General features: G+C 47.4%; 1 protein-coding gene across 1 annotated transcript in view; it reads right to left on the bottom strand.

The window, feature by feature from the left end:
- Positions 1–6,250: 6,250 nt before the first annotated feature.
- The window catches only part of CRACR2B (calcium release activated channel regulator 2B), a 46,580-nt gene continuing 38,854 nt past the window's right edge, over positions 6,251–13,976 (bottom strand). The window contains 7 exon segments of the mRNA XM_050897460.1: positions 6,251–6,335; positions 7,368–7,444; positions 8,195–8,302; positions 9,989–10,103; positions 12,623–12,704; positions 12,933–13,074; positions 13,254–13,548. Coding sequence (XP_050753417.1) covers positions 6,251–6,335; positions 7,368–7,444; positions 8,195–8,302; positions 9,989–10,103; positions 12,623–12,704; positions 12,933–13,074; positions 13,254–13,548 — 904 coding nt within the window.

A 13,976-nucleotide genomic window follows, 5' to 3' on the forward strand; every position in this document is an offset into this window, starting at 1 on the left:
CCGACCTGACGCGCTGTGAAGGAGGGAAGGTACCGACAGAGGGAGGGCGGCGCGGCGCGGCCCGCCCCAGCCCCAGCCCAGCCCGGGACGCCCAGCGGGCGCCACCGCCCCGACCCCGCGGGGCGGTGCCTCGTCGGGGGGCACCTCCCTCCGGCACCCGGGCCCTCACGCACAGCCCGCCCCGGCGGCCGCTATAGCCTCGCGTCGCCGCTTCTGCTTCTTTTCGTTTCCTGCAAAACAGAACGCCCCGAAATCCGGCGGCTTGTGAGGTCTGGGGGCTCGGCGGTGCCTGCGGCGCGGTCGCGGAGCGCTTGGCGTTGCTGGTGCTGTGCAAGCCTGCCAAGCCGTGCCTCTGGTAGCAGGGACCCCAGGCTCTCGCCACCTGGGCCTCACGCTGGCGTTTCCATTGCCGCAGGCAACACATTACAGCAAACTCGAGCTGGAGCTTCTTTCTCTTTTAAGGCGTCAGACCTGCTTGTTAAAGAGTTTTCCATGAAACATCCCGTAAATCAAGATCAAGCCGTGACTGGCACATTGCCTCATCCTTCCATTACCTCATTTAAACTTCAGCCCAAATACCTCTGCGCTAAGCAACAGCCCTGCAGGGAGGCTGGTCTCAGAAGAAAGACCCTTGCCTGCTCCCCTCAGCGGCTGAGTGGCCTCGTACAGTTTTTTAGGGGTAGATGGGAAGAGAGGAGATCTGAGCAGGGAGGGAGGGAAAAAGCCTGTTTAGGACCTCCTGTGTGTATGCCTCGACTGTGATACTTAACCTCTCCTGCCCATGTGCCCAACTCAAAAATCCTTCCCAATGAGTAAAGCAGCTCCTCTCTCCTCAGCCCATGGGGGTCCTACCTAAACTTTAGCTTTAGTGCCCCTGGAGAGCCAAGTGATTAAATAGAGCCTTAGGGGACCTGCTCGCGCATTCAGAGGTTTCCTGCAGGGAGTGCGTGGCAGAACCAGGAGGCAACAAACGCCGGCCCCCGCCCCAGCCCTCCTTGGCAGAGTCCTGGGTAGCCAGCCGCACTGGGCCGCTGCCTTCTTGCCGTGTCCAGAGATTTCATGTACAAACAGGAAAGAACGTAACCTCCCAACTGTCCTGATTTCAGCTGGGACAGAGTTAACTCTCTTCTTAGTAGCTGGTACAGTGCTGGGTTTTGGATTTAGTGTGAGAATGATGTTGATAACATGCTGATGTTTTAGTTGTTGCTAAGTAGCGCTTATCTTAAGCCAAGGACTTTTCAGCTTCCCATGCTCTGCCAGCAAGCAGGTGTGCAAGAAGCTGGGAGGGAGCAGAGCCAGGGCAGCTGACCCAAACTAGCCAAAGGGGTATTCCATACCATGGAACAACATGCCCAGTATATAAACAGGGGGAGTTGGCTGGGAGGCACGGATTGCGGCTCTGGCATCGGTCGGTGGGTGGTGAGCAATTGCATTGTGCATCACTGGGTTTTTTCCTTTCCCCCCTCCCTCCTTTTTTTGTTATATTCCTTTTCATTGCTATTATTATTATATTTCATTATTACTATTGTTAGTATTATATTTTACTTCAGTTATTAAACTGTTCTTATCTCAACCCATGGGTTTTACTTTTTTTTCCTTTCACTCCTCCTCACCCCACTGGGAGGGGGGAGGGGGAAGCGGCTGCGTGGTGCTTAGTTGCTGGCTGGGGTTAAACCACGACACCAACCTAGCAGATTTGGGTCAGCAAATGGGCATGATTAGGCACATCTGCTGCCTGCACAGCAGTCAAGTGCTTCAGAAAGCCTGCAGGTAAAGGTGAGATATACCACAGGACCCTCCGCCTCCTAATCCTTAGCTTATTACTGGAGTAATATATATTTCCTGGAGATACGTGTTTACCTTGAAAAAATTAATTTTACCTGGTCAGGTCTCCTGTGGAGTAGTCATTTCAGAAGAAGCACACAGCTACACTTGTGTTTGCAGGATCAGGGTCTTATTAAACCACATGGCTTGATATGCATATAAAGCATGCCTTGCAGGCGTGAAGAGTCTGGAGCCGGATTATTGTAGCTGTGCCAACTGAAATTTCTGTGTGATTCATAAACAGCCAGATAAGTAATGAGCAGACTGACAGTGGCTCAAAGAGCTAATGAAGCTCTGAACTGCAGGACTGTGGATCTATTGGCGCAGAGCAAGAGATTTCCAGATAGAGCGTGAGCTATGACATACGTTTATACTTGGAGCTAAGTACTTGGTCAATATATATATGGACTACACAATTAACAAGTAAAAAGAGCATGAAAAGACACAAACAGAAGAAGGTGACAGGACAGAAAATAACATGTGAGAGACTGCGTGATCCCCACAGCAGGAACTGATTAAATGTGTGTAAATGGAAACTCCCTTGGAGTTCAGGCTGCTGAAGTAAAGACGGTAGAAGAAAACAACATCCTAAACCTTTGCAATTCCTGTATTTGTCCTGTGGGAAAGCTTTACGCTTAACACTGTGGCTTAATGCTCTCTCTTCAGCCCTGTTTTGGCTTTTCAAAGAGATGCTGTCAGGCTAATCCTGTTATGGTTATCCTTAGCATATTAACATGAAAGAGACAAGGGAAACGCAAGGCAGAGTGGGGTCCCTTTGCCTGCATGCAGAGCTTTGTGGGATGGTAGCTCCTTATCAGAGCAGCTGGTTTTTTCGCCTTTGCCCCTAGATCTGATTGTATACACACCTGCACTGTTGCATGTGCCAGGATAAGGCTTCCCAGGCTGTAAGAAGAGTACTTTCTTGTGATATGATTTCAAAATGCGTTACAAATTATGTGCAAAAAGTCACCTGTCCACTAAGAGACTGCAGCCAATACGGCGCAGGAATAAGCCCCCAGGCAGAGTCTATTTTGTGTCCTCCCTCATCTCATGCCACCTCAGGATATACCCATTATTTGCTTTTTATTTACGCTGCAGTTTCCAGCAGTCAGTTGCAAAGGGTGGCTGCTCCCAGGGCTTCCATTCAGAGGCAGGAGAGATTCTGACAAAAACAGGGGGATGTAGTAAAATTAGGAATTTTGTGGAAAGTCTGGTCTAGTTTGGGTCTGGTATCAGACAGGTTTAAAAACTAACAACATGCCCTTCTTAAACTGTAAGTGTCTGGGTCTTCCAACAGGACATTTAAATATTGTGCAGAGAGACAACAAAAGACCATCCAGTCATGAAACCCACCCTGGTGCTTACTGTTGTCCAAGGGCAACCTGCTAACTCTGTGCCACTTTGTCATGGTTGAAACAAAAGTCCACCCTGTTCCTGCTAAAAAAAGTTGTTACAATGATCTACCCGTGCTATCAATTTATAGCAGGGGAAATGAGTAATAATTTCTTTGGTCAAAGCTGCAGAGAGATTAGTTCTGTAATACACAAACATCCAACTGGAGCCATGCCAGGGCACAAGGATTAAAAGCAACCAAATTCCTAACTGTAGTGAAAAGGATGCATGGGACATTATTAAAATAAACGTTTAGTTCTACAAATATAGGTACAAGGTGAGAACGTGTCCTCTCTGAAAGCACTACACTGCCCCCAGACACTGGGGAAGCATCTCCCCTTTTTCTCCTCCCTGCTCTGCCTTCCCTGATCAGCTGGACTCTGGCTGCTTGAAAGAGGTAAAAAAAAAAAATAAGACTGGAGATGAATTGCTCCTGTGCTGCGTCCAAGACATGGGTTCCTGATCAACTCTCTCCCTACTTACAAACCTCGTGTTTGTACCACCATGGGGGACAGGCTTCTCAGCATTTCCTGAGCAGCGAGAAGGGGAGGTCATGCTACAATCAGCAACTGAAGAAGGGAGGCTGAATCTGCTGCAGCGCCTGAAAAAAATCTCTCAACACAATAATTTGTAAGACAGCATTTCTTTATTGCCTGTACTCTGCTTGCACACTAAGAAAACATGCTTAATGTTGTACGTTAAAAAAACCTACGTGGTTGTTCTTGCCATTGCAATATGACAGCACTGATAAAGGTAATACATAGACTGGCCCGTATTTGTGTCAGCTGTATTTCACACCTTTGTCTTTCATGTGCTCTGTACACAGTGTGGGAGGTGCGCGTTCAGACCACATTAGCAGACTGGCTACTGCTCTCTTCCTTCTGCAGCAACTTCCCAAATCTTGCTGCTGCAGGTAAGCAAATATTAGCATTACTGATGTGCCCTGACCAAAGATGCCAGTTCTTGGTCAACGCCACTCCTTATTAACCTGCAACTGGAGCATGATGCAGAGGAATCATTGACAGCAGCTCCCCCAACTCAGGTAGTGGGTTTGACCTATTCAACAGATGATAATGTCTGTGCTTCTTCACACCCACATTGGCTAGAAAGCCACGTCTGTGTTCAGATTACAGGTGCTTTCTGAAAACAGAGAGGATTTCCCTTACCAAACATCGTTTTTTGCAAACACAAGCAGTTCCACTGGCAGCACTGCTGGTGTTATTCTAGACTCCATACCAGCTGCCCTGGTTCCTTCTGGACCTCTTCTAACTTTCTGATTCCCAGTCTCTGGAAAGCATTACTGCAGTTAAACACAGTGTGAACCACAGCCAGCCAGCAGCAAGGACTGAGCAGGAGCCTGTTACTTTTAGCTATTCCTTTTAGTCAGGAATCCTGCTCTTGCGGAGAAAAACTTCCTCTTTCCTGTCAGGAGTAAAAGGCACGGGGAGGAACCATGGAAATTCTTTGTAACACTGATGGGCTGTAGGTGACTCAGAGCACTTTTCCTGCATGGGATGTTCCCAGAGAAATTTGTGCAATAAACAGACATTCAGACTAATTGCCTTATCCCAAGAGAGGAAAGACAGTGGATAAATATAGGCCCTCCCTATGCTGCAAGGTTGGGGGGACTGCTTCACAGCTGCAGTATCACATCTTGCACCTAAAATGTCAGTGTCACATACAGAAACAGGCTCAAAGAAGAAAGGGAGCAGGGCATTACAAAAAAGCTTACTTAGTCCCACAAGGCTTTAAGAGCAACTGAGCTACAAAACAGAAAGCATCACACCCCAGAGAACACCAGGGGCTTCATGCCCAGGCACAGCAGCAGCTATGCCGAGAGGTGCACCTTTGGGGCCAGTTCCTACCTCAGCCTGCGCCTCCCCTCGCCCTGCTTTGCCCCACTCCTTAGTGACAAGAAGGCCCCTTCCCAACAGGAACAGGTTCAGTCCTGCTCTTTCTCAGGCCCTTCCCCAGGAAAGTGAGGTTATTGCACAAGGTCACCACAAGAGAAAAAGCTTCACTAGGTACATTTCACACAGGCAGCTGCGTTGTGCTTCCAGCCCAGGTACATTTGAAAGCACTGTGGTCAAGCTAGCAGGGTGGGATCTTTCAGTACTGTAGATAAGTCGGTTCCTAGTTGCTGGAGATTCTTCAGGAAAGGATAAGAGAATGGGAGGAAACAGGCAGCATTCAGCCTTAAAACAGGCTATATATGGCCCCCCTAGTACGTACAGCACAGCTCCTGCAACGGGTTATGAATCAGCAGCATGTGCCAGCGCCTGCGAGTCCCAGGGCAACTGCTTTGTGTTCTTTAAACAGTAAGAGAGGGACAGTGACAAGGTCCATTAGGGTAACAAAGTGAAGAAAGCCATCGGGATGACTCATTTTATCACTTCATGCTATATCCACATATGGAATCAGTTAACTACAATTTTGGCAAGTCAAACCAAATTTTGCAGTAAATACAGGGCCTGATCCAGATGTTACAGGAACTGATGGAGGTTTTCCTGCTTACCACAGCAGGCTTTCAGCTGGGCTCTCCTGTCACAGAACCAAGAGGAGATGCTGCTTCTTGAGATGGATGGATCGCTACCTAAAGCTAGCCTAAATTTAAAATAATTTATCTCTTACACTAAAATTCTATTTAAAACAGCACCCACTATGTCCTCCACTCTCTGCTGCTAGACCACTTCTTTGCCAGAAAGAAAAGGAACAAGACTTCATCCTTTTACAGGGAAGCGATCTCTCTAGACAGAAGGCCCAGTTTGTGCTATTAGCCAAGAGCAGTTGAATTCCCCTAAAGGAGCAGAAGCCTCCGGAGACCAGGGCTGTGTGCAGAGTTGGGAAATGGAACAGTGCAGATCATATGCACATTTTGGCCTTATTTAGTCCCTTGAAATTCCCAGATGGGGAAAAGCTGCAGCTTCCCCAAGTCTCTGCAGAGCTGATACCATCAGATTCGGCTTGCTCAAAGGGAACCTCAGCTTCATGAAACAGTGTTGGCACATGTCTCTTGCTGACACATTGATGTGCCTTATGTGCAGCACCCTTTCCTCCTGCTGACATCTTCCAGCTGCAGGGCATTCTCCCTCTGCCTGTCTTCTTGTGCTGTCAGCAACCTGGAACGAGCAGCACATATCAAAAACACAACCCAGTTACTGAAATCTTCCTGCCAAGGCATTTGGCTCTGCCCTTTGCTCCTCATCAGCCAGGGACATTTAGAATTGTAAAAAGTGACTGGCCCAAAGACCGGGCTTCTCTGGAAGTTGGGCTAGATAAACCACACACAGAAAATGAGCATGAATTTCCAGGGAACAGGGAAAGACACTGGACACATACAAGAGGGGACAGCATGGCTTAGTAGTCCGAGCACTAGACCAGGGCGTGAGTGGTCTGTGTCTTATTCCCAGGCTCCCACATTGATGGCAGAATCCTGGGCTGTTTACTTCACCTGTCTGGGCCATCTCAGGCAGCAGCATGGTAATAAAGCACGCTGAAGGCACATGCTGCGGGAGACAGGATTTACCTAGCTAGCAAGTAAACCATCCCAGTTAATGAACAGCTAAGTCCTGCTGTGAATATAACAGAGATGATGCAGCAGGAAGTCAAGGGATAAAAGAAAACAAAAGGATATTTTTCTTGCAAGATTTCAAAGACTTTCTTCAAAACTACTTGCTTTTTTAAAAACTAAAAATCTTAGAGCAAGCTTCTTTCAGCCTTACAAAGTGTCTTATCTCCCTTTAAAAATATTGCCACCAAAATATCACATTCTGCATAATGCTTAATAAGATAAGGAAGAAAAAACCCTTAGAGATTCATGCAGATTTCAAACTGAAAATGCCAACTTAAAATCTGAGATAGTACACAAGGTTTTTGTGATGAAATACTCAAACTCCCCATCTTTCAACAGCCAGCTCTGCCAGACAAAGCTTTGCATGCGATAATGTCTGGTCTACACTTGGTGCTCTCCAGGCACAGAAGACAAGGACCTGGAGTCAGGGGGAAGAGCACATTGCTCCAGGTCTTTTTTGTGGCGTGGCAGAAAGTCAGTCTCTGATGACCCCCACTTCTTGCTCATTCCCCAAGAGAGCCCACATCAAATCACCTACAGCTGGTGAAATATCCCAGGGTGACTGTTCCTATTCACTGACCTGGCCATGTGCAGCATGGGCTCCATGATGTTATAGCCAGTCATCGCGCTGCACTCATAGAAGACAGCCTTGTATTCCTGCCAGAGAGCACAGCAAGCACCCATGTTGGCTGCCAGCTCTCCCCCACCATTCACCCACACCCCTGGGAGCTGGCCCACCCTCGCCGCTGGGAACTCTCCTGAGAGCAGCTGGGGCCAGGAGGCTGGCTGTTACCACCCTGCTGGGGCGCAGACCCTGCTCACCAACCCAGAAAAAGAAGATGCTTTTTCAGCATTGGGGGCCCAGCCAGAGTGTCCAGAAGGGCACACTCAGGGAGTTATTTGGGAAGAGACAACATCTGCCCAGGGTACTTGGATTCCCTTACTTTTGTGTTGCGGAGTCCAGAAGATGCGGAACACCTCTGAAACCCTGCCTCCCCCCACCCAGGGGCCAAGGTACCAATGGGTATGCAGACACAGAGAGTGAGGAAGGAGGCAGGACAATTTTGCAGAACATGCATTAGGGGAGTCCTCAAATGGGAAAACAGCCATGCATGCTCCCCTCAGAAAGACTGAGCATCACTGTAAGGAGGCATCAAGCCTCAAAAGAAATACATGAGCATGCCCCGAGGGCCATTGTCTGCCACATGCTGGCCACCACCTCATCCTCCCTGGTACCAGAGGGACCTCGGTACATGTTTACATTGGAGAAACATGGGGTGGGAGGGGAGAGGGAAGGTACCATACTGGGAAATGGCTCCAAGCAGGGTTTCCTGCCAGCCAGGCTGCCCTGCTCACAGCTGGAGTGAGACTGCAGAGCAGGTTGAGCAGCAAAGCACAGAGTCACACCTTCGCCAGCCTTTCCCCCTCCACCTTGGGCACGTTCTGGGTCTCTCTCTGCGCAGCATCCATTTTATTTCCAAGCAGAAAGACCACAGCTCCATCCTCGATACTTTCCTGCAAAAGCAACAGAGTAAAGCACCCTAGAGACTCAGCTGAGGGAGGGAAATATCTTGGAGCAGATCCTGTTCCAGCTCATGCAAACAAGACCTTCAGTGGCAGCAGGATCAGGCCCTCTAGCTCATTAAAGGCCCATTCCTCAAACAGCCCCAGGGATTTGTGGAAGGAAGCTTAAAATATGGGAATGTATTTCAAATGTTTGGTATGTACAGCTGGGATACTGAGAGAGGGGAAACAGGACATAAGTTCCTCTCTGGGAAATAACAAGCCTAAAGAAAAGCAGTTTACCCCATAGGTTGTTGGGAATTTAAGTTCAGGCAAAGCTTCTTATTAAGTTCAATAATTTTTGTGCGGATGTGCTGTCCTATTTGTCGGATGTGCTGTCCTAAACTCAGCTATCCCTTGCTGAAAATCCACTGGCCAAGCAAGCTAAGCAACTTTCAACTCTTGTATAGGGTCTCTGTAGGAACTGTTATTCCTAGGCAATTCCTGGAGCCCATTACCTTTGGTAAAACTCCCTCTAGTTCCACTGGCTCACTAGAACATCACCAGAGTAAAGACTGCAGAACGAGGCTTGAAGTTATTTCCAAACTTGACTGCCCTGGATGACTTACAGTACCTGAACAGCTTCAAAGCAAGATAAATACTAAGATGGGGAAAGGAAAAGAAGAGAAATTATTAAAAGTTACAGAATTCGGGTGCTTTGATTTTCTGTGTGCTCAGTTTAACCTTCCTGAAAGGAGCCTGGTTTTCAGAGGCTGGTTAGTTTTGAAAATCTTAACCTTTGATCTTTTAGAGTCAGCTAAACTCCAAAGTCGTCGGGGTTTTTTTCCCCAGCAGGCCTGTGGAAGTTAATAATATTAGAAACCTCCAACCTATGCTTATTCATTTCACTTAGATCTTGGTTTTTGTGACTCGGCACAATCAAAACAAAACCACCCTTGACAATTTCCCTTCAGCTCTGAGTCACCGACACACAACTTATTTAAATTATACAGACAGGTATTTTTGTCTCCCCAAGCAGATACAAGTCACAGATGAATGCTTTTATTGAGAGTTTGGAAATAAAAAGCAGGGGGGCAGACTACAGTATTAATACACAGTCACCAAATAAAAAAGAAAAGAAAAAAAAAATCAACTGTTAAAATTGAAGCAAATGAGGAAAAAAAATAAGCTATTACTAGTGTTTCAGTCTCATCTAGAAATCTCAAAGCAGAGTCAGGATGTGATTGTGCAAAGTGCTGTGCATGCATGCTGCAGGTCTGAGCCTAAATGCACCAGGGCCATCTCCCTTTCCTGTGCATAGGCTGGACACCAGGAGATCTCCTTGCCTGAGCACAGGTGTGACATGACCACATTTAGGAGAGCCAATGCACATGGGCTGCTTATAAACACACACTACTGTTTCAGCAGGTCCCACCACCTTCTGCCAATAGAAGCAGCCCTCCCTCATTTAATGGGCTACCACTGACTTTGGTATCTTCAACAAGAAGCCCCTGGTCCCAAGCTGACTACCACAGGCAGTACCCATAGCATCTGCTTTGATAATTCATCTTCCCAAGGTCAACAGGACCTCCTGGGGCATTGGAAAATGTCGCTCCCAGACAGACTGTTGGAGCTGGTCTAGAGCAAGGCAGCAGCAGCAGCACCACCAGCGTTAGAGAGCTGAGGCCCCGCTCTCACCTGGACACTGCTCATCCAGTTCCGCACCGCCGTGAAGGAGCACTCGGCCGTAATGTCATACATCACCAGAATCCCATCCGCCTTCCGGAAATACTGCTTGGTAATGCTCCGAAACCTTAGCCCAAACAAAACCAAAGGCACTCTCAGAACCACGGCTGTGTCATGACAAGAAACAGAATGGGATTATCTGTCTTTTAGTGCAGGCTCTCTGCAAGGCCTGGCAGCCCTTGTGCGTGAGATGTGTCCCCTGGGGCTGTTGTGTACAGACTGGTGACAGACAGGTCAGATCGTTGCACCTTTGAGGCAGGCCAGGCAGCCATGGGTAAGCAGGAGTCTTTCCAAACGCATGGTGCTGAGAAAGCAGGAAGGAAGGCCTTTGCAAGTCAGGAGGAAAGAAACAGAAGAATCTGTTTAGGTGGGATAGGAAAAGGTAATTGCCTATAAAAAGGGAAATGGATGGAAAAAACATGACCTTTCTCTAGAGTCTGGAAGAATCTGCAGACTAAGCTGTACCACAGTATAAACTAGCTGTGCATAATGTCTGCCCCAGTGCTGCCAAAACAACAATTAAGATCTCAGCATCAATACAGTCTGCTTCCAGTTTTGAATCTATAAAGCAATGCCATCATACATAAAATCAGCAGTTAGACACAATTTCCAGGAGAAACTCCCACCAGGTGTCTACTTTGTCCTGTGGGTACCAGTTAGAACCACAGACTTGTATTTTGGGAATAAATTCCAACAAAGAAAACACACAAAAATCAAACCCTAAAATCTGTAAGCAGTTTGTGACAGGGCCATGATATAACCACACTGATTGCAAACCGATGGAATTACATGAAACACAAGTACTGATATCTCACTGGAGAGCTGTGTATTTCAGCCCTGCATAGGATAACAAGCTCTCCTATTCTATTAAGAGCCAAGAAAACCTACAGCAAGCAGTGACCCTCCTGAACTCTTCAGATGATTGCCTGAAGCCTGTGCTTTCTCACTACAATAAGGGCATGACATTCTGGCAACTACCCAACAGAGAATGCACAGACACTATCTTTGGCAGTCAAGGTGCACCTCTAAAACTACAGGACAGGCTAGATGCTCTAGAAGAAACATCAAATGTAGCGTGCACTGGTCTCAGGGAAGTCACCAAGGAGTTCTCCTTGCATGCTCCAAGGGGTTCCTCTGTGTCTTCCATAGGATATTCACAGTTGGACACCTCCAGTTAGAAGTAATTAATATTTCTCTAGAAGTAAGAAAAACTTTTGCTTCTTCCCAGGTCTCCTATTCAGTATCAGCATTGAGCCCAGTTCTCTCTTGCAAGTACACGTCTAAGACCTACTAATGCTGCAGGGGCCCACCCTAAAGGTCCTTCTGCAGAGACAGTATCTTGAATTTGGCCTCTGATGCCATCTGGCCTCAGGAAAATGTCACATTTCATGTCATAACAACTCCCCTTACTGCTCAGCTTCAGCACTGAAATAACCACAGGAGTCCCCTCAAAAAATCATTATTTCTTCAGCATGAAGCTTGATTTTGGAACAAATAGTTTGCTTTTCAATAGATGCTCCTACTTAGTACATTCCCACCAGGTCTGCATGGTCTAGCTGATTGAGGTAGACGGCATCATTACTCTGTTGGCACAGTTTAGGATTATAATATTCCCATGACCTTGGCTGCCTCCTGAAGGCCTGCCCCCATAACATATTTAGCCCAAAATACCCAGTACTTATTTTTACCAGGCTCTTGAGGTTAACAGCCCCCTTGAAATAGATTTTCATCTTCAGCTTCAAAGTGCATCCTAAATAAAATCTAATTTACATGAAGGTAGTGGTGGGCCTTCATCTCTAGTAGCAAATGAGGGTCAAGTGTGTCCTTTACTACTCTGATCCTCACCAACAGTGCTGGTAATATCTTGTGATGGCCCATGCTTTTGAAACTAGAGGCCTTCAAATGGGGAACCTGTATTCACTGTCACAAAAAGCGACACTGTCCCTCTACCAAGGATTATCACTTCCACGAGTCTATCAGCAGAAGGGACCAATAACCTCACTGACAGAGTCCAGCAGGGTAGTTCAAATCACCTTCCCCCAGGTCAAGCTAATTCAGCTGGCTTTGTCTGAATCAGATCTGGAAAGGTTCACACACCCCTTTCCACCCTCTGAATAGCAAGTGGTGGCGAGCAGCTGGGGACAGCAGTAGCACAACTGAATCTGAGAACAGGATGTCTATCCAGAGCCTTCGTTTCTATCCTAATCTGCAGCCCTGTCCTGCAGCTTTTCCAAGAAGCAGGCTGATGCAGGAGAGCTTCGAGGGCTAGAGGAGCTTCGAACCCCACACTGTACAGTGATTTATGGATAAACTACCTGAAGCCACAAGCATGCAGGTCAAACATATGGATTCCATCAGTCCTCAGAGCAATCTCGCTGGGCCCTGCTTCACAGCCACAGCTTCTAGAAATCTGCAAAACAGTCCTTTGCTGCAGGTTCAGCACTGGAATAGCTGCTGCGACCTCTCTGGTCCTTCTGAAGCTAATAATTTTCCCAGAGACAGAAGCCAGGTGCACACACTCTTTCCCTTTCTTCCTGTTTCCTACACTGAGCCTGGCAGTAGGGCATCCTCCCAGAAATTGCTTACCTTTCTTGTCCAGCTGTATCCCACAGCTGTAAGGCAACCTGGGTGTTATCCACCATCAGACTCTTCACCTGGTAATCGATACCTGTCAGGAAGGTAACAATGATCAGAAGATAGGATGGGGAGAGAGCAGCTTGCCATTGCAATGGCCAAGATCAACACTATTTAGTTCAGGGAAATTGCAAGATTGATTCAAAATTGGAAGAGGGACCATCTTTACCTTTAGTTCGTCTATAATACAGGCAAAAAGCACATGTCCAGACTGACTTTCCCACCCTCCTTAGCCAGATGAGTCAGGAACCCTATCACTTACCGATGGTTGCATTGAGCTCAGCCAAGAAGCTGTCATAGCAGAAGCGGTGGATGAAGGAACTCTTCCCAACGCCGGAGTTCCCTACAAACACCACTTTAAAGATGTGGTCTGGGGAACAGCTGGCTGGTTCCAGTGCCTGGAGCTACAATGGAAGAAAGGGATGCAGTTTTGAAAAGCCCAGCTGCAGACTGTGCTTTGATTTAGGCATTAGACCGCTGCATTATAAACCTATGGAGTTGGAGATAGATGGGAAGAGAGTCAGAAACCCTCAAGACCCTGGTAGCAGGTGTTTGAGGAAGAACCCCAAGTAATTAGACTCACCCTGGTTTCGGTGCCAACAGGCTGTCCTCTAGGAGGCAATGGAGCATCATCTAATCCATCTGCATTTTTTCTACAGTCAGCATCACCCTTCAAAGTCATGTTCAACCACTCAGCATCTGCTGCCAATGACCATCTCTCCTTGTCTCTGCTCTTCTCTCCAAAGTTTGTGCTGCCTCCTTCTCCTGTCTTCAGCCATGTCCTGTTGCCTGGGAAGTATTTACAGTTCTTTCTGTTGGGTTCTTCCACTGCCACATCCACTGGGAAGGTGAAGGGAAGGTCCGCAGAGGCCAGTTGTCTGTATTAAAGCCCACAGGCACCACAAATAGGGTGGGAGGGTAGGGGGTGAGGGGAAGAGGAGGAGGTTGCAAATTCCCAAAACAACCAATGTGATCCAATTAGTGCATATGCAGCGCTTGCAGGAACTCTACTTCATACAAACACTCCCCATGCTCCCTGTGACTAAGGCATCAGCAGCACCCCTAGGGAAAGAGAGACAGCTCACCTGAGCTATGCTGTACTCATATGTGCCAACATATAATTTCATTAATTTTAATAAAGATTCCCACCTTCTGGATTTTTCAAGGATTCTTTGCCTCCCACTTCCCCCAGTACTGAAAAATGAGGCAAAGCATACAAAGGTGGCAACAGGAAAAACATTCTTTTTTAAAAAAAGACGCAACAACCCCCCCTCTATTTTTGTTACCAAATACAACACAAAAACAA

The sequence above is a fragment of the Gymnogyps californianus genome, chromosome 5 (genome assembly GCF_018139145.2).
Source record: "Gymnogyps californianus isolate 813 chromosome 5, ASM1813914v2, whole genome shotgun sequence".
NCBI classification, from domain to species: Eukaryota; Metazoa; Chordata; class Aves; order Accipitriformes; family Cathartidae; genus Gymnogyps; species Gymnogyps californianus.